The sequence below is a fragment of the Oncorhynchus tshawytscha genome, linkage group LG01 (genome assembly GCF_018296145.1).
Source record: "Oncorhynchus tshawytscha isolate Ot180627B linkage group LG01, Otsh_v2.0, whole genome shotgun sequence".
Lineage (NCBI taxonomy): Eukaryota > Metazoa > Chordata > Actinopteri > Salmoniformes > Salmonidae > Oncorhynchus > Oncorhynchus tshawytscha.
In genome coordinates, this window is record NC_056429.1 from 19,335,313 (window position 1) to 19,354,287 (window position 18,975).

General features: G+C 43.9%; 1 protein-coding gene across 1 annotated transcript in view; it reads left to right on the forward strand.

Annotated features, from left to right (window-relative positions):
• The first annotated feature begins 419 nt into the window (after positions 1–419).
• shdb (Src homology 2 domain containing transforming protein D, b) overlaps positions 420–18,975 on the forward strand; it is a 28,509-nt gene continuing 9,953 nt past the window's right edge. The window contains exons 1-5 of the mRNA XM_024404137.2: positions 420–684; positions 1,510–1,891; positions 3,537–3,687; positions 5,950–6,174; positions 13,507–13,678. Of these exons, the coding sequence (XP_024259905.1) occupies positions 1,556–1,891; positions 3,537–3,687; positions 5,950–6,174; positions 13,507–13,678 (884 nt within the window). The 5' untranslated portion in view covers positions 420–684; positions 1,510–1,555. The remainder of the gene's footprint in view (positions 685–1,509; positions 1,892–3,536; positions 3,688–5,949; positions 6,175–13,506; positions 13,679–18,975) is intronic.

Here is an 18,975-nt window from a genome sequence, read left to right on the forward strand (position 1 = left end):
AATGTCAATCTCAGAGAAAGGGACAGGGCAACAACTCTAAAAAGCAGAGACACTGAAACATTTTTTTTTGCACATGCTACAGAAGTCTATAATCGATCTGATAATGCTAGTAAAGGCCCAGTACACTACTTTTGTGAAAAATATATATTTTTCTAAAAATAATGTTATTATTATTTATTTATATATTATTATTTTTTCAGAGGGTGCTGCTCACCCCTACTTCCGTGGCTATGCTGAAGTTAGTTTTTTTCCTTCCTTTAATTTGTAGGGCTACTACATAGAAGAAAAAAATAAACATAAAAAATACACGATTCTATTTAAGCAATTACTCAGACGATATGGGATTAGTGGTCTGTGCTGAATGTTTCAATGATAAATCGGCTGATTTTTAAAGGGATAATCCGCTGGGACTCGTGGGTTCACACCCTCCCCTTTAATCGCGTGGTTTCTCTCGTAGGCTTTGCTCTCACTTGCACATTTGCGATCAGTCGTTTCTTTCTATCGGAACTCTACTGTGCTTCTCCACGCTCGCACCTGAGCTGACTGTAGTTGTTTTACTTTCTCTATTTACAGTAACGGACAAAATAGGAAGACCTTCCACGTTTGCCTTTATTACGATCAAAATGAAGAAACGTGGAATAAAGCGCTCGAATACTGAGTGGTAGAAGAAGCCAAGGACCGAAGGTTTGTGTCTCAGCGCAATGCACTGTCAGTAGAAAAGCAGGAATTTTGTGAAACGATGGTTTTAAAAGCTGCAGAATATACATGGAAGTAAAATGATAGATTGCAGTGTATAAATTGTAGTTTGTTTCAATTGTATCGGTGTTGATGGTCAAGTAATGCATAGATCACAGAGGACTAGAACGAAAGGAAACTATGATTACAGTGGAAGGTTTTGACCTAGATGTTTTTAGCCTATAATAAACTTTGATTAGGTATAATTGCCTTCAATTTGTGTGAAGGCGTTACCTGTATTATTGATTTCATGATAGTGGTAATGTCGCATTTTGTTGTAAAATATGGTGATGATTGCCTGCTGTTTTGAAGCAGGTTTCGACACAGGTCAGGAAAAAACTGTTTTATTTTTATGATATATTACTGACAGTATCAGTGAAGTAAATCAGACTTTCTTACCTGGGCTTTAAATGTAATTGCTCTTCTCGGGCAAAGTCCAGCTTTATTGTTTCTCTGAGCTGACATTTATAGTAAATAAAGTCCAGCTGTGGTCAGAAATAGGGTTTGTTTTTTTTCTTTCTTTTTTACGCTGTTGCACAGTGTTCCTTGGACCAATGGACCAAGTGTCCACGTGTGCAGTGATAGGATTGTCATAGGATTTAAGGCTATCCTAGTAGTCCTGCATTATAAATGGAAGAAGTGATGTTAGTGTTTTACATAACTTCAGGACAGACAATGTCAATCCAATCCACCGTCTGTTGTCTATTTAGTCTGAGGTCTAGAATCAGGGCATGTAAGTAGTTTAACCTGAATCATCATATTTTTCCCCAACAGCAACCTGTCTTTAAACCCATCAAGTGTCTGCGGGAGCAGAGGTCAAATGGCAAAGTGGCTCAAAGACTATCTGAGTTTTGGGAGCAGGAGGATGCCTCCTCAACCACCCAAACCAGACTACACAGAGAGTGAGATTCTGAAAGCCTATCGGGCTCAGAAGAACCTAGACTTTGAGGACCCGTACGAGAACTCTGAGAACCGGGACAGAAACGACTCTGGGTCATCAGACTCTTCCCTTGCTGCCTTTGGTTCTCCTCTGAAGTCCGCCAGCCTGGATATGAAGGTTGTATCTCCCAAACACCGCCTCATCAAGGTGGACTCACAGGAGCTGGGGCGAACTAAGATTTTACTGAGTGCCATCTCCTTAGAGGAACAAGAGCCTGTAAGTCATTTTTCCTGTTCTACATTAACATTCATTACCATTACAAAGACCCCTCCGCTTATTGATTAAACCCATAAGCAAGTCACTGGTAATGTGAGTCAGAAGTATGCAATGTTTCAATACATCACGCCATATTTGAAGTGGCCCATAACATGGCTGGCCTAGATGGCAAATGGAAGGAAGTGTTATTGATGGGCTGTATGGCTCATTGAGTGGGGCGTCACAGTCCCCTGAGTTTATGTCCAGCCATAAATAATAAATGGCGTTTGGTTTAGCAAGCTGAGAGAGACCCCCATGTGAACACATGGTGAAGGAAGCCATGCAGGCGCTTGGCTATTGGACGGTATGCTGCCACACTTGTGTTGCCATCAGGCCCACAGTCCCACCCTGGATGAGTACAGTATGTGTTGGCAGGAGAACACACAGGCACAGCTGCAAGGGTCAGGGATGCTCAGGATTTCATAGAGAGATAGATAGGGAGAGTGAAAGTTTGCCTATGTAGAAAGGCAGCGAATGCACATTAATTCAGTTTAAAAAATCAGCTCACACGTCATGACTAAGATAATGATTTATCATTTGAAAAGCCACAAGTGCACAGCTCCTAACAGTACATTGAAGGTCTGAGGGAAAGTAGAGTCGATACAGACTCTCTGTATGCGTGCTCTGGCTGCTCTCATTAATGTCTCAGTGTAGAATTCTGGTGTGTGAGAACATCTATACCCTCATTAACATTTCAGATTCATTCCTGGTCGTTCGATAACCTGTTACTGAATCAACAAGGAAACGTATATAGTTTGTGTCTGCGTGTCTAACAGGGGTTTGTTGACCGACTTGGTTGTCTGATTTGTGTGTGACCATATGGCTGCCTTTGTAGTTGTCAGTGTGCCAGCTGACTACTATTCCTTCCTGTGTGCAGCATGTATGGGCTATTCCACACCAGGACAGCCTGAATTGTTTTGTTGTTATCAAATCAAACTTTATTTGTCACATGTGCCGAATACAACAAGTGTACCTTACCGTGAAATGCTTACTTACAAGCCCTTAACCAACAGTGCAGTTCAAGAAGGGTTAAGAAAATATTTACTAAATAAACCAAAGTAGCACAATAACATAACATTAACGTGGCTATATACATGGGGTACCGGTACCGAGTCGGTGTGCGGGGGTACAGGTTAGAGGTCATACATGTAGGTAGGGGTGAATTGTCTATGCATAGATAATAAACAGTGAGTAGCAGCAGTGTACAAAACAAATGGAGGGAGGGGGGGTCAATGTCAGATTGTTCTGGCACTTTTCACATAGAAGCTTCAATGGGAGATACCCAAAATATTTTCGGCCTTTCCTGGCATGGAATCGTCCTATGGAGGAACAAATGCTCTCCTCAAATAAACCCCCTCTGTATTCTCTATCTTTGTCACACAAAATAACAATTCTATCAGTTTCTGACATACTCATTCCGTGCTGCTTTAAAATGTCAACTAATTCATTTCATAGAAAAATTGGCAGCATGTAGAAAAATTGGAAGTCTATTTTTGGACAATGAAAATATTTTTGAATTCTGGTGTCAGTGGTCTGTAGTTGAGACTGCTATGTGTATGAATGGTGTAGTGCACTGTGTCTTTATGTGTGTGTCTCTGTATCCCAGGTAGTTCCATCAGCCCCAGCAGTAGGGGACACAGATTACTCTGATCCGTTTGATGCTCACCCAAACCCCTGGCCAGAGCCTGATCTGGGACACGTTCCCTGTGAGAACAACGGCTACATGGAGCCTTACGAGGCCCAACGTGTCATCACAGGCGAGTCTCAGGGTTTTGGATGTATTTATGTCATTTGGAACATTATGGAACATTTATGTCATTTAGAACATTGTTATACATACTACAGACCACACGACAGGTAGGCTGATAACAGGTAGGTCACACATAATTAAAAAGTAGATATTATGTCATTACATTCCTATTGTACATCCCTAGCTCATTGCCAGATCTGTTTGTGCTTTAGCCAACTCCTCTGACTTTGGTTGTCATGCCTTAGATAGAACAATTGGCTAGAGCCTAGAGTACAAACAGATCTGCTGACTAGGCTACATCCCCTTCCAGCAGAAACGGTTTCCCCCATCTCAGACAGTTCTTTCAGTCTGACTCACTCAGCTCTCACACAGCCTTTCACCACCCCTTACGAATGTCTCTATCCAACTGCGCCATTTCCCTCTCGCTATTCTTCCATCCTTCAGATCTATCGTTTCTCATTTGGCTTTTCTGTAGTAACATCTCTTATTCCCCGACCACTGTCTGTCAGGCTTGTGTAGTGAAGCGTCTCCAATCAGAGTGGTGGTTTCTCCCCTTGCTGCCCTCGGGGGAGTCTGGGTAGCTTTTTAGTCCATCTGAGAGTTAGTGAGTGTGTGTTTGACTGTTGTCTTTGCTGGCTTCATTCAGGTCATAAGTAGTTCATAGTCACAGGGTTAGGACGAAAGGGCTTCTAGTCTTTCAGTTTGTTAGATACACAATGGAGTCTGAGCCAGTCAAACAAGGACTGAGTAGGTGTGGTGTGTCTGTGGCCGCTCATTAAGAAACATGGTGGAACAGAGAACCAGGAGTCTGAGACTAAATATCTCTCGGATTCTCAACTAGAATCGCTATTATAATCCCAGAGACGGATTATTACTGACCATAGCCGTAGCACTCGTACCCTTAAACTGATTGAAAATGGCAGATTTGGACATTGATGAATGCCTAAATTGGAACATAGTGGCTGTACAGTAACATTAATTCAGAGCTCTGCGCTTCACAGGCGACAAGAAGTTGCCCCATCCCTCATGCTAATTGGGCAACTTTTGCATGTTTTTTGTTGTCTGAATGAGGGAAATGTTAAGTGTCCAGAGTTTTTTTTCACATGTTGTAATAAACAAATGTGGCAAAAGAACAGTAAATGTAAAATGCACAAAATCAACATTGTAATTTTTGGATTCAGGTGAACAGTTGCTACCATGGCAATGTATATCCTTTTCATACTTCTCCTGTAAGAAATGTTTCAATGCAGCCCTATCCATATAGGCTAATTTCCACGAGTGTAAAGGGTTAAATTATACAAATATTGGCAGATGTCATCCCAATGTATCTTTGATCTGGTCCTGTCACGTTTTTTAAAGTTTAGTAGAACTCAGTTTCTATTCTCTATCACCCACTGGTCTGCCATCCATCTGCATACCGTAATAGATTCCTCATCCCCCCCACCATCATGTTCCCATCCATTTCTCATTTCCAACCCTGCCTGTTTTTATCTCCCTCCCCTAATCTCCTCCATCTCCTCTCGGCGCCCTGACACAGGTACAGCAGTATGCCACGACACTGAGCCTGCCTCTGTCACGGTGACTTAACATCAAGCCAACCCAGCCCTCCTTTCCTCACCTCCTCCTCCCACCTCAGGGTCTGTCCCCAGGGCCTCCTCTGTCGCCATGGAGACAACAGGGGCGCCCAATGGCAGTGTGTCCTCTGAAGGTTAAAGTTAGCCCGTTCTGTTTTTCACCAACCAACCCTCCCATTTAGCTCCAGCACTCTTTCCCTCTTACATAACTGCACCTCCATAGCCAGGCTGTTGGTGGAGACAAAAGATCCTTCCACTTTCCTCACACCCAATATGTGATATGCCAGTGTTGAGCTTCTCAGCCCACATCAATGAGACAGCCACTGATTGCTGACGCTCATCGATACGCCTGTTGTTTCAGAAGTCTGTCTTCAGATGTTTTGTTATTTCAATAATCTATGACTACATAGCTCAAGGTCACATGTAACTCTCTGAAGGTTGATTTTTATAGAACATGCTACACGCTGAGAAATCTGATGAAAATGCTAATGAGAGTGGCTGTTGTGAGATGCAGTAACTCGATTGCTGCTGTGACTGTGAAGAGAAGGGACTGCTGTTTGTTCTGCTCCACAGCTGCGGGTCTAGCCCAGGGCTTCGTTAAGCCTCCAGCAGGCTGCACAAAAATAATACAAATACAAATAGTTGCATGCTCTTTTCATTTTAAATAAGGCAAATGTTTGTGTTCTCTCTACCAGAGTTGCAGCGTGGCCCTGGGGCAGCCCTTGCACGGGGCGAGGTGCAGCTCTACGACACCCCCTATGAGGATGAACGCGGGCGGCCGTTGGGGGTGGGGCTGGGGTACGGAGACCTCATGGAGGAGGGCAGGGAGAGCCGGCTGCCGCAGGATGACGAGCGGCCAGCAGATGAATACGATCAGCCCTGGGAGTGGAAGAAAGACAACATCTCTAAAGCCTTCGCAGGTACAGACTAACTTCAGTCTCCTCCTCAGCAACATGACCACCAATCTCACACTTTTACGATTACACTCACAACCAAACTTTTACACTCAATTACCAGTATTTCACTTTTTTGTCTCACCATACTACACACGTTGAATGACCACTCTCACTCCAGCCACAATGCCCCCCCTTTAATGAATGACCACTCTCACTCCAGCCAGAATGTCCTCCCTTTAATGAATGACCACTCTCACTCCAGCCAGAATGCCCCCTTTAATGAATGACCACTCTCACTCCAGCCACAATGCCCCCCTTTAATGAATGACCACTCTCACTCCAGCCACAATGCCCCCCTTTAATGAATGACCACTCTCACTCCAGCCACAATGCCCCCCTTTAATGAATGACCACTCTCACTCCAGCCACAATGCCCCCTTTAATGAATGACCACTCTCACTCCAGCCACAATGCCCCCTTTAATGAATGACCACTCTCACTCCAGCCACAATGAATAACCACTCTCACTCCAGCCCCCCCTTTAATGAATAACCACTCTCACTCCAGCCCAGCCACAATGCCCCCCTTTAATGAATGACCACTCTCACTCCAGCCACAATGCCCCCTTTAATGAATGACCACTCTCACTCCAGCCACAATGCCCCCCTTTAATGAATGACCACTCTCACTCCAGCCACAATGCCCCCTTTAATGAATGACCACTCTCACTCCAGCCACAATGCCCCCCTTTAATGAATAACCACTCTCACTCCAGCCACAATGCCCCCTTTAATGAATGACCACTCTCAGCCCAGCCACAATAACCACTCTCACTCCAGCCCCCCTTTAATGAATAACCACTCTCACTCCAGCCACAATGCCCCCTTTAATGAATGACCACTCTCACTCCAGCCACAATGCCCCCCTTTAATGAATGACCACTCTCACTCCAGCCACAATGCCCCCCTTGAATGAATGACCACTCTCACTCCAGCCACAATGCCCCCTTGAATGAATGACCACTCTCACTCCAGCCACAATGCCCCCTTGAATGAATGACCACTCTCACTCCAGCCACAATGCCCCCTTGAATGAATGACCACTCTCACTCCAGCCCAGCCACAATGACCACTCTCACTCCAGCCACAATGCCCCCCCTTTAATGAATGACCACTCTCACTCCAGCCAGAATGTCCTCCCTTGAATGAATGACCACTCTCACTCCAGCCAGAATGTCCTCCCTTGAATGAATGACCACTCTCACTCCAGCCAGAAAGCCCTCCCTTGAATGAATGACCACTCTCACTCCAGCCACAATGCCCCCCCTTGAATGAATAACCACTCTCACTCCAGCCAGAATGCCCTCCCTTGAATGAATGACCACTCTCACTCCAGCCACAATGGCCTCCCTTGAATGAATAACCACTCTCACTCCAGCCACAATGCCCTCCCTTGAATGAATGACCACTCTCACTCCAGCCACAAGGCCCTCCCTTGAATGAATAACCACTCTCACTCCAGCCACAAGGCCCTCCCTTGAATGAATAACCACTCTCACTCCAGCCACAATGCCCTCCCTTGAATGAATGACCACTCTCACTCCATTGCACACACATGTTGAATGATCCCACTCATGACTACTTGCCTATTGAAGACGAGGCTTTTTAAATTTTATTTTAGAAAATATATTTTGGGGTATTTTCATGTTTTATTGCCAGATACAGGTTAGACACGTAGAGGGGGAGACTGATGAGAGGGATAAAGCTAAGAAAGTGAGTGGCGGAACGGGGGGGGGATCAAACTGCTGTCCTCCAATGGGGCGGCAGGTAGCCTAGTGGTTAGAGCGTTGGGCCAGTAACCGAAAGGATGCTGGATCAAATCCCGGGGCTGACAAGGTAAAAATCTGTCGTTCTGAGCAAGGCACTGTTCCTCGGGCGCCAAAGACGTGGATGTCGATTATGGCAGCCTCCCCCGCACCACACTGATTCAGAGGGTTTGGGTTAAATGCAGAAGACACATTTCAGTTGAATGCATTCAGTTGTACAACTGACTAGGTATCCCCCCTTCCCACTACCACTATACTACCCTCGGCACACAATGAGTTGTCTGTGTCAGAGAGACCTACATCTTAACAATACAAGGTACAAAGTGTTTTTATGTTGTGAAGCCCTGTCTTTATCTGGTGTGTATGAGAGTGACAGATGGCGGTGGGCAGTAGATCCGTGTACGATACGGCAGAGCCTACTTAAATGAGCTGCGTCTCAGAGTCCGGAGGTCAAGGTGGCAGGAGACTAAATCAACACGCTCACTTTCACTCCCCTTTATTTCATGCTCCCTTCTCCTCCCCCTCTCTTCTCAGTTAATTACATGCTCACGTTTGCATGACTGATCCAGTGCTAATAAGCCGGTGGTCAGCAGAACTGCTACAGCAGCCCACCACACACACACACACACATCACATTAGCTCCCAGGCAACGAAACACTGTAATTCTAGCGGTGACGGAGAGGATTATGTTGGTCGGGTGAGTGACCCTCTCAGAAGATTTTAAGGGCTAGAACCCAGAACTGTCTGCCAAATGTGCACTCTTGGACAGGATCTATTACAACACCAATTAGAAAAAGGTAGCAGATGTGGGTAAAAACCTCCGCTCCTGATTTTCTGGCACCTGTTTTTCTACCTACAGTCAGTCAGCTACGTGTCGCCCGGCCTGTGTGAACAGATTGGGGTGAAAAACAGAAGCACTAATGTATTTCCATTCTTACATTTAATCCATATTCCCAGTCAGATCGCAGGTTTGATGTGAGCTCAGTGGATGTTTGTGGAACCCTTGCAAGGGGAGGGGGGGGGCATTGTGACAGGGTGCAATCAGTCACCTGCTGACAACCTCTCATTTACAGGGCTGTCCCTGCTGTCCTCTCTCCCTACTGAGGTGACACACACAGGCAGCCTGATAACGTAGGGGGATGGGTGGGCATCACGATCTGCCAACAGTGCCTCAGCACTCACCCCGCCCCCCTACCCACACACAAATCACACACACTACTGTCAGTAGGCCTGATTATCACCAGTCACCTCAGTCGGGTGAGAACAGGATGCTCCTAATTAAATATATATTTAGAGAGGGCTTTTTGCAGTATTTACTGTGGAGTCCAGTCCAGCTCAGGCGGTTGAGATCAGTGTTAGTGTGAGTTGGTAGTCAATTGCGTTACACCAGTAGTGAGAGAGCCCGCGGCTGACAGTCCAGTAAGTTTTAATTAGTATACCGCAAAGCTGTCACAAGCACCTAGCTACCCCCTCATCCAGCCACCATTAATTTATGGGAGTCATCGAACATTCAACAGTGAGGGAGGGATAAATAGCCCTGCAGCCATGCAACACCAATTAGTGAGCTAATGAAATGGACAGATTCATTACTCCACACAAAATGCCCTGTCTAATGAGTAAATGAGTGGTGTTAGGTTCACGGTGTCTTTGATTTATGTGCTGTTCGTATCTGATCTGTATCTGGTCTCCCTCCACACGTAAGGCCTTAAAGCTAGACTCAGCGAAATGACGTTGCCATGAGCATCACCGGAGATATTGAGATGAGTGAGATGCAAGACTTCACTCTCTCACAGTCACACAGTATCTGCACATGTGCAGGGTTCGCTTCACGTTGTTAGTGCGTAGTAGCCAAGGTACCAAAACAGCAGAGAAGTTGAGCCTCACGCTTTAACGCTCTTAGTTGTTGCGGAAATTGATACTCTATGTTGTTTACTTTCTGCATCTACATCATACTGCCGAGTATACCTTTGCACCATCTTCACACCATCTTTTGCAGATATGGAATATTAGATTGGTTTATACTGGAAAGTCTACAAAGACACGTGTGTTTCCTTGACTGTGTGTGAAGCTGCAAGAATGAGATTTCCATCACTGTGGCCAGTGTGTCCCTGGTCTGTTAGCTCACTCTAAGCAGGCCCTGGGGGTCCCGACTGGCTTCTCCATCAATATACAGGATGTGTCGTGAAGATGCTCTCCCATCCATCCCTGGTCTCTCTCTCCCTCCTTCACTCCCTCGCTCGATGTGAAGCGTGACTGACGTTAATGAAAAGACATGTCCTCTGCGATCCCGGCTCGCTCCCTCAAGTGAGCTGGATGGGAGGCAGAGCGAGAGGGGAGGAGGGGAGGAGAGAATCAGTGAATGGAGAGATAATGTCCCACTTAGAGGGGAGAATGAGTGGGGGAGAGAGGGAGGTGGAGAAAGTGGGGGGCGGGAAGGCACCAGAATATACAATTCCTAGAAAAATGGAGAGAGCGGAAAAAGAGGAAAAGGAGGAATAGTCTTGAAAGTCTTGAATTACAACATAACACACAAAGCAGCACCTATTTTTGCAGTTCTGTCCATGAATTCCAAATGCCATGCATATTCATCTTGTATATGCCTCAGTGTGAATTCATGGCTTGTGAATCCATGCATGTTTCACACTCATGTAGGGTGTTAATTGGCTGTCATTAGTAGAGAGCAGTTGTGCCCAGCAGAAGGCCTTTGTTGGCACAGAGAACATGGGGAGCTGGGCATGTTACAAAGCTGATGTCTTCATAATTGTGTTTAATGAAGAGATACGGCAGGATTTATCCAATGCTCATGTCGCTTGATTCCAGGATATTTATTTATGATTATGCTAAATAAAAAGGCTTTTTATATTTACTCAGCTTTTTAGCTTGTTGTGGCATTTTCTTCCAGACTGAAAGAGTAAAATGGATTGAAAATGTGTTTTGTTAAGATACTAAAATACCTTTTTCATGGTTCAATCCACTCAAATTGTTTGCATGTGGAATGATTACTATGATTGTGATTCAGCCAAGCCATTAATTAGTGAGTTGCTTTCACCTGTTGCCAACCACACCAATGGACCCACTTCAGTGTGAGGTTTTCTGGCTGCTTTCATGCAGGCAGCCCAATTCTGATACTTTTTGACCAATCACATCAGATCTTTTCCTGAGACGATCTGATTGGTCAAAAGACTAATTAGTGTGTCTAAATGCAGCCGCTTTTGTGTATGCTTAGTGGCCTGTTCAGGTTTTTGTACTATAATCCTGAATATTCTATTGTCGTGAAATCTCAATCTGCCTGCTAGTCCTCTCTCAGAACATTATGTTGTCACAATGTCTTATATCACAAGAAAGACCTTTGAGCAAATGGGCTCCCCAGCCTGTGTGACAGAGCCACCAGTTCCCATTAGTAGTAAATGGTGCCCAGATGTGCCTTCTGTTTGAGTGACCTCTCTGTGTGTGTGCATGCACCAGGCCAGCAGAGCGTCACGTCCTGCCCTTTGTCACGGTGATGAGTGCTGACATCGTCAGGAGGAGGTAAAAGTGATGTCATGAGGGCGTTACAAATGGTTCATTCAGGTTTGATGTTACAACTGCAGACAGGTCACACTGAAACATGGACCAAACAGCTTCCCCAGAAATTCAAACATTTATACATGGCACTTGTGTGCTACATATCGCAGCAACTTTGGAATCACAACTTATGAACAGAATGCACACATGCTCTCATACTAGTGCAACTGGTTCATAAGCACGTGGTGGTATTATACTGTACTGCACTGAATGTCCTTTGTGTTGAATGCTGTCTGGTACTCCCCCCAAACAGGGCAGGAATTCTGTTGGAATTTTCCCATTAACCATGACACACAAAGCTTAACTCTGTCCCCTTAAAAAAATATAATTAAAAAAATGTCCACACACTCTGAAGTGTGATTCTCTTCACCGAGTTCACTCCCCTCATCCTTACATTCTAACCCTCCCTCATTTTTGTTTGCTCTGAGCCTGTGTTTCTTTACGCCACACTCTCCCCTCAGTCCTTTTTCTCTGTTTGGAGCAAGAGAGAGGTGGGGATGCGAGGCAGCCAGGAGAGGAAGTGTGGTTGGGGGGAGGTGAGGGGGGGCCAGTGGGTGGAGGTCACACTTTAATCATGGCTTCTGCAGGGCTGGGGGGCTCTCCAGATGGGGCCATTGTACTGCACCATGCATCAATAATTCACAGAGAGCCAGAGAAAGTGGCGGAGTGTGTCTGCCTGCTCAATAATTAAGCAGAGGGAGGGAGGGATGAGGGAGAGCGGGATGTATGTACAGCAGCACTGGGGTCTCTCTCCTAATGTCCCGTTCAGCTGCCCTTTGATGTCACACACCCAGGCGGTCTTTGGTTTTGTCAGATCATTAAGATGTCAGCCCCCTTTCCCCTTCATTTGTTTTGTAATCCTGTTTCACTGTGTGTGTGTGTGTGTGTGTGGTGTGTAGCACAGGCATGGAGGATTCTGTGTGAGCTTGTGTGTGTGTTTCTGCCATTGAGGCTGCAGTAATGTGTTGCGTGGTTACTTGCCACGGTTTGTAATTGGGCTAATTTGGTCAGCCCCTGCCTCACTGTGCGCCCTGTCCCTGACACACAGTCCACCTCATTGTCAACCGGACATGCCGCATCTACTACGCTCCCTTCCGTTCTCTTCACTCCTTTTTTAAATTATTTTTTTAATACTTATTTTCACCAAGACTTTCACATTCTCTATATTATTGTCCTTTCACACCCTTCTCCATATATATATATTTTCTCTTCCTCTCTGCCTGGCTGCCTGTAGAGATGTCAGAACTGGCTGAGCTCCCCTGGCCCCCTCCAGTGGGGCAGCAGCTGGAGGAGGAGCTCCCAACCCCCCTCAGAGAGCAAGGTGACCTCTCAACCTCTCATCCAGGACAACAAGACCTCCCCCAACCCCCTCCCTGACCCCCTATGACACCCCCAGTGTCCTGCATCTGCCCTGCCTGCTTTCTGTATGATGTTAACACACATCACTGGGTCAAGTGACCTAACAACCCACCACTAGGTTTGGCAACACGTAGGCTAATGTAGATGCTGGTGGTAACACACGGCGATTGGTCTCATAAAGCATTTGGGTCATGATGAGCTTTTGCCAGTTGCCACACATTGCACTCTCTCTCTCTCTCTCTCTCTCCCTCTACACAGCACTGCAGCCCCTCAGGGCTTGCTCCCCACCACTACCCATAAGCTCCCTGTGCTATATGGCCCTCTCATGCCTTGTCGCATTAGGTCACCCTGGAGCATCTCCCAGTCCCAGCCAGCCACTGGATGATGATAAAGTTGCACCCAGTCAGATCTGTACTACCAGCTCTCTTCTCCTTTGTGGACCCCTTCAGTAGAAACACTGTCTGTCCTCTATCCTATGGCATGCCGAACCCTTTGCCCTCTGCACCAACAACCGCATCTCTATTTTTACCAGGCCTGACTCACTCTCATTCTTTCTTGCTCCTCCCCCTCTCTTTTAATATTTATCCTCCCCCTCTGTCTCTGTACAGTACAGTTTGATGGTGCCGAGTGGGACCGGTCCTCGTCCCCCACGGAGCGCCTGCGTCCTCCCAGGTCCAGTCCCCTGGCAGGAGGGGGTATGAAGTTCCGGATGCCCTGCTCTGACCCCCACAACATGATGGGGGAGAGAGTAGACCCCACCCTGCCCCTGGAGAAACAAGTGTACGTACTGTACTCTTCTTTTGTAATGACAATTTATTGTCTACTTTGCTATCTCTGGTTTGGGTTTTATTTCTCTGTGTATACAGTAAAACTGAATGCATGACAGTAGAATGTAAAATATGGTTGTTTTGTTTTATACATATCATTAGAATAAAGTGTGTTTCTCCATATATGAATGAACAGGTCTACTAATCAATCACGTGTACACAATGCCGTAGGCATAAAGTGAGCACAGTGTGAGTGGGTAGTCCATTACTCTTCCTGGTGTTTTCTTAAGGGTTGTTACAGGATCCACTAGAGAGTCCCACTCATCTCTGGGTTTGAGTGAGCATGGTCTGGTCTCCGTGTGACCCCCTGCGCCATCTGCACTTAGTTAGTAAACCGTAACGAATGGAGATAATGATTGTTTAAAGTGAGAAGGAACAGATTGTTAAAACACATTTGATGACAGAGCAAACGCATTCCAGCAATGGTGACAATAAAATATTTGCACATCACTTTATTAACACATCTGTGTAGCCTGCATCATGAAAATAATATCCTGTAATTTGCCCTTCACTTCCATTTGTATTTCACAATGCAAAGAGCTGCTGGTCTCCTTCCATCCTTTCCATTAGTTTTTTTCAATTGCTAACAAGCATCGGTCAATACTGAAGACACTCTTTCAAAACTCTTCACACAGTCTGCATTACCAACATGCATCTTGGCCAAACAGTTCATCTCACCTCCAAAACTCACTCAAACCACCAAAACACTTCATACATGTCTCAAAATAAGCTTGTTGGACCATAACACTGGCAACAGTTCTCACTCAGAAAGCATACATTGTCACTCATAACACACTGACCTAAAAAAACACTAACAACAGGGAGCCTTACATAAATTATTAACTTTTCTCTTTGAAGTTTGAATGATTTTTCACATAAATCAGTATTTCATTATAGAATAAGAGTGACACCTTTTCACTTTATTGACTGTACTACAGTTTATGTAACAAGAATGAATCAGAAATGCAGCACTTTATTGACTGTACTACAGTTTATGTAACAAGAATGAATCAGAGATGACTACAGTTTATGTAACAAGAATGAATCAAATGCAGAACTTTATTACTACAGTTTATGTAACAAGAATGAATCAAATGCAGAACTTTATTGACTGTACTACAGTTTATGTAACAAGAATGAATCAAATGCAGAACTTTATTGACTGTACTACAGTTTATGTAACAAGAATGAATCAGAAATGCAGCACTTTATTGACTGTACTACAGTTTATGTAACAAGAATGAATCAGAAATGCAGAACTTTATTGACTGTACTACAGTTTATGTAACAAGAATGAATCAGAAATGCAGCACTTTATTGACTGTACTACAGTTTATGTAACAAGAATGAATCAGAGATGCAGCACTTTATTGACTGTACTACAGTTTATGTAACAAGAATGAATCAGAAATGCAGCACTTTATTGACTGTACTACAGTTTATGTAACAAGAATGAATCAGAGATGCAGCAATTTGCTTCAATAGACTTTCTTTTTTCTATATCTTTGCATAGACTAGTTTACTTGTGAAAAATAAAAAGTTGAAACAAAAAACAAATTCCAGGGCTGCAAAAATAATTACAAACAAAAAACATGTATAATCACTCATACTGTACATTACTGTGAGGGTTCTAGTTCTCATCAACATGTATAGTATAATCACTCATACTGTACATTACTGTGAGGGTTCTAGTTCTCATCAACATGTATAGTATAATCACTCATACTGTACATTACTGTGGGGGTTCTAGTTCTCATCAACATGTATAGTATAATCACTCATACTGTACATTACTGTGGGGGTTCTAGTTCTCATCAACATGTATAGTATAATCACTCATACTGTACATTACTGTGAGGGTTCTAGTTGTCATCAACATGTATAGTATAATCACTCATAGTGTACATTACTGTGAGGGTCTAGTTCTCATCAACATGTATAGTATAATCACTCATACTGTACATTACTGTGAGGGGTCTAGTTCTCATCAACATGTATAGTATAATCACTCATACTGTACATTACTGTGAGGGGTCTAGTTCTCATCAACATGTATAGTATAATCACTCATACTGTACATTACTGTGAGGGGTCTAGTTCTCATCAACATGTATAGTATAGTATAATCACTCATACTGTACATTACTGTGAGGGGTCTAGTTCTCATCAACATGTATAATCACTCATACTGTACATTACTGTGAGGGTTCTAGTTCTCATCAACATGTATAGTATAATCACTCATACTGTACATTACTGTGAGGGTTCTAGTTCTCATCAACATGTATAGTATAATCACTCATACTGTACATTACTGTGAGGGTTCTAGTTCTCATCAACATGTATAGTATAATCACTCATACTGTACATTACTGTGAGGGTTCTAGTTCTCATCAACATGTATAGTATAATCACTCATACTGTACATTACTGTGAGGGTTCTAGTTCTCATCAACATGTATAGTATAATCACTCATACTGTACATTACTGTGAGGGTTCTAGTTCTCATCAACATGTATAGTATTAATCACTCATACTGTACATTACTGTGAGGGGTCTAGTTCTCATCAACATGTATAATATAATCACTCATATTGTACATTACTGTGAGGGGTCTAGTTCTCATCAACATGTATAGTATAATCACTCATACTGTACATTACTGTGAGGGTTCTAGTTCTCATCAGCATGTATAGTATAATCACTCATACTGTACATTACTGTGGGGGTTCTAGTTCTCATCAACATGCATAGTATAATCACTCATACTGTACATTACTGTGAGGGGTCTAGTTCTCATCAACATGTATAGTATAATCACTCATACTGTACATTACTGTGAGGGTTCTAGTTCTCATCAACATGTATAGTATAATCACTCATACTGTACCTTACTGTGAGGGTTCTAGTTCTCATCAACATGTATAGTATAATCACTCATACTGTACATTACTGTGGGGGTTCTAGTTCTCAACATGTATAGTATAATCACTCATACTGTACATTACTGTGGGGTTCTAGTTCTCATCAACATGTATAATATAATCACTCATACTGTACATTACTGTGAGGGTTCTAGTTCTCATCAACATGTATAGTATAATCACTCATACTGTACATTACTGTGAGGGTTCTAGTTCTCATCAACATGTATAGTATAATCACTCATACTGTACATTACTGTGAGGGTTCTAGTTCTCATCATGTATAGTATAATCACTCATACTGTACATTACTGTGAGGGGTCTAGTTCTCATCAACATGTATAGTATAATCACTCATACTGTACATTACTGTGGGGTTCTAGTTCTCATCAACATGTATAGTATAATCACTCATACTGTACATTACTGTGAGGGGTCTAGTTCTCATCAACATGTATAATATAATCACTCATACTGTACATTACTGTGAGGGGTTCTAGTTCTCATCAACATGTATAATATAATCACTCATACTGTACATTACTGTGGGGGTTCTAGTTCTCATCAACATGTATAGTATAATCACTCATACTGTACAGTACTGTGAGGGTTCTAGTTCTCATCAACATGTATAGTATAATCACTCATACTGTACAGTACTGTGAGGGGTCTAGTTCTCATCAACATGTATAGTATAATCACTCATACTGTACAGTACTGTGAGGGTTCTAGTTCTCATCAACATGTATAGTATAATCACTCATACTGTACAGTACTGTGAGGGTTCTAGTTCTCATCAACATGTATAGTATAATCACTCATACTGTACAGTACTGTGAGGGTTCTAGTTCTCATCAACATGTATAGTATAATCACTCATACTGTACATTACTGTGAGGGTTCTAGTTCTCATCAACATGTATAGTATAATCACTCATACTGTACATTACTGTGAGGGTTCTAGTTCTCATCAACATGTATAGTATAATCACTCATACTGTACATTACTGTGAGGGTTCTAGTTCTCATCAACATGTATAATATAATCGCTCATACTGTACAGTACTGTGAGGGGTCTAGTTCTCATCAACATGTATAGTATAATCACTCATACTGTACATTACTGTGAGGGTTCTAGTTCTCCCTCTCTCCTGCATTTGGCCACAAGTTCTCATCAACATCACATCTAATGTCTTCTCTGGTGATGCATCTTGGAAAGTATCTCCTGGAATGTCTAATCCAACCCTGGCAGTCTTCAGGAGAAGTGTCTCTACACCCTGGCAGTCTTCGGGAGAAGTGTCTCCACACCCTGGCAATCTTCGGGCGAAGTGTCTCCACACCCTGGCAGTCTTCGGGCGAAGTGTCTCCACACCCTGGCAATCTTCGGGAGAAGTGTCTCCACACCCTGGCAATCTTCGGGAGAAGTGTCTCCACACCCTGGCAGTCTTCGGGAGAAGTGTCTCCACACCCTGGCAGTCTTCGGGAGAAGTGTCTCCACACCCTGGCAGTCTTCGGGAGAAGTGTCTCCACACCCTGGCAGTCTTCGGGAGAAGTGTCTCCACACCCTGGCAGTCTTCGGGAGAAGTGTCTCCACACCCTGGCAGTCTTCGGGAGAAGTGTCTCCACACCCCGCATTCATGACATCTAGTAAGGACATCTGGTCATGTGGATGGTGGTCATAAACCTTCCACCTCCACAAAGAGAGAAACTCCTCTATGGGGTTTAGGACGGGGAAGTATAGAGGCAGGAATAGTACTGACATCCTGGGATGTGCAGCAAACCAGTCGGTGACTGCAGCAGAGTGGTGGAATGCCACATTATCCCACACAACAACGAGGGTAGGGGAGTTTCTTGCCCCTCTCCTCTTCTGGCACAAGTCGACTATACAGTTAATCAAGAAAATAAATTAGCCTCTGTATTGTAGGGGCCAATGAGTGGGTTTGAGTTTGTGTAACAGAAAACCATCATTGGCCAGTGCTGCACACATTGTGGTGTTAGCTCCTCTCTGACCTGGGACATCCACGGTTGCTCTCTGTCCAATCACATTTCTTCCCCTGTGGTGTGTTTTTGCCAGGTTGAATCCAGCTTCATCCACAAAGATGAATGTATGAGCAGTTTGCCTGGCTTCATCTCCATTACTCTCTAAAATACAGTACTTTACATAATGCATAGCTGTGTATGTACCCTGTTTGGTTATTGAACAGACGTCTTACCTGGACATATTGATACCAGAGTTCTTTCACACGTTCACCGTTTCTCTCAAAGTGTACAGTGTAAAACTGCTTCATCCTTATCTTATGTTTCTCTAGGACTCTGGCAACTGTC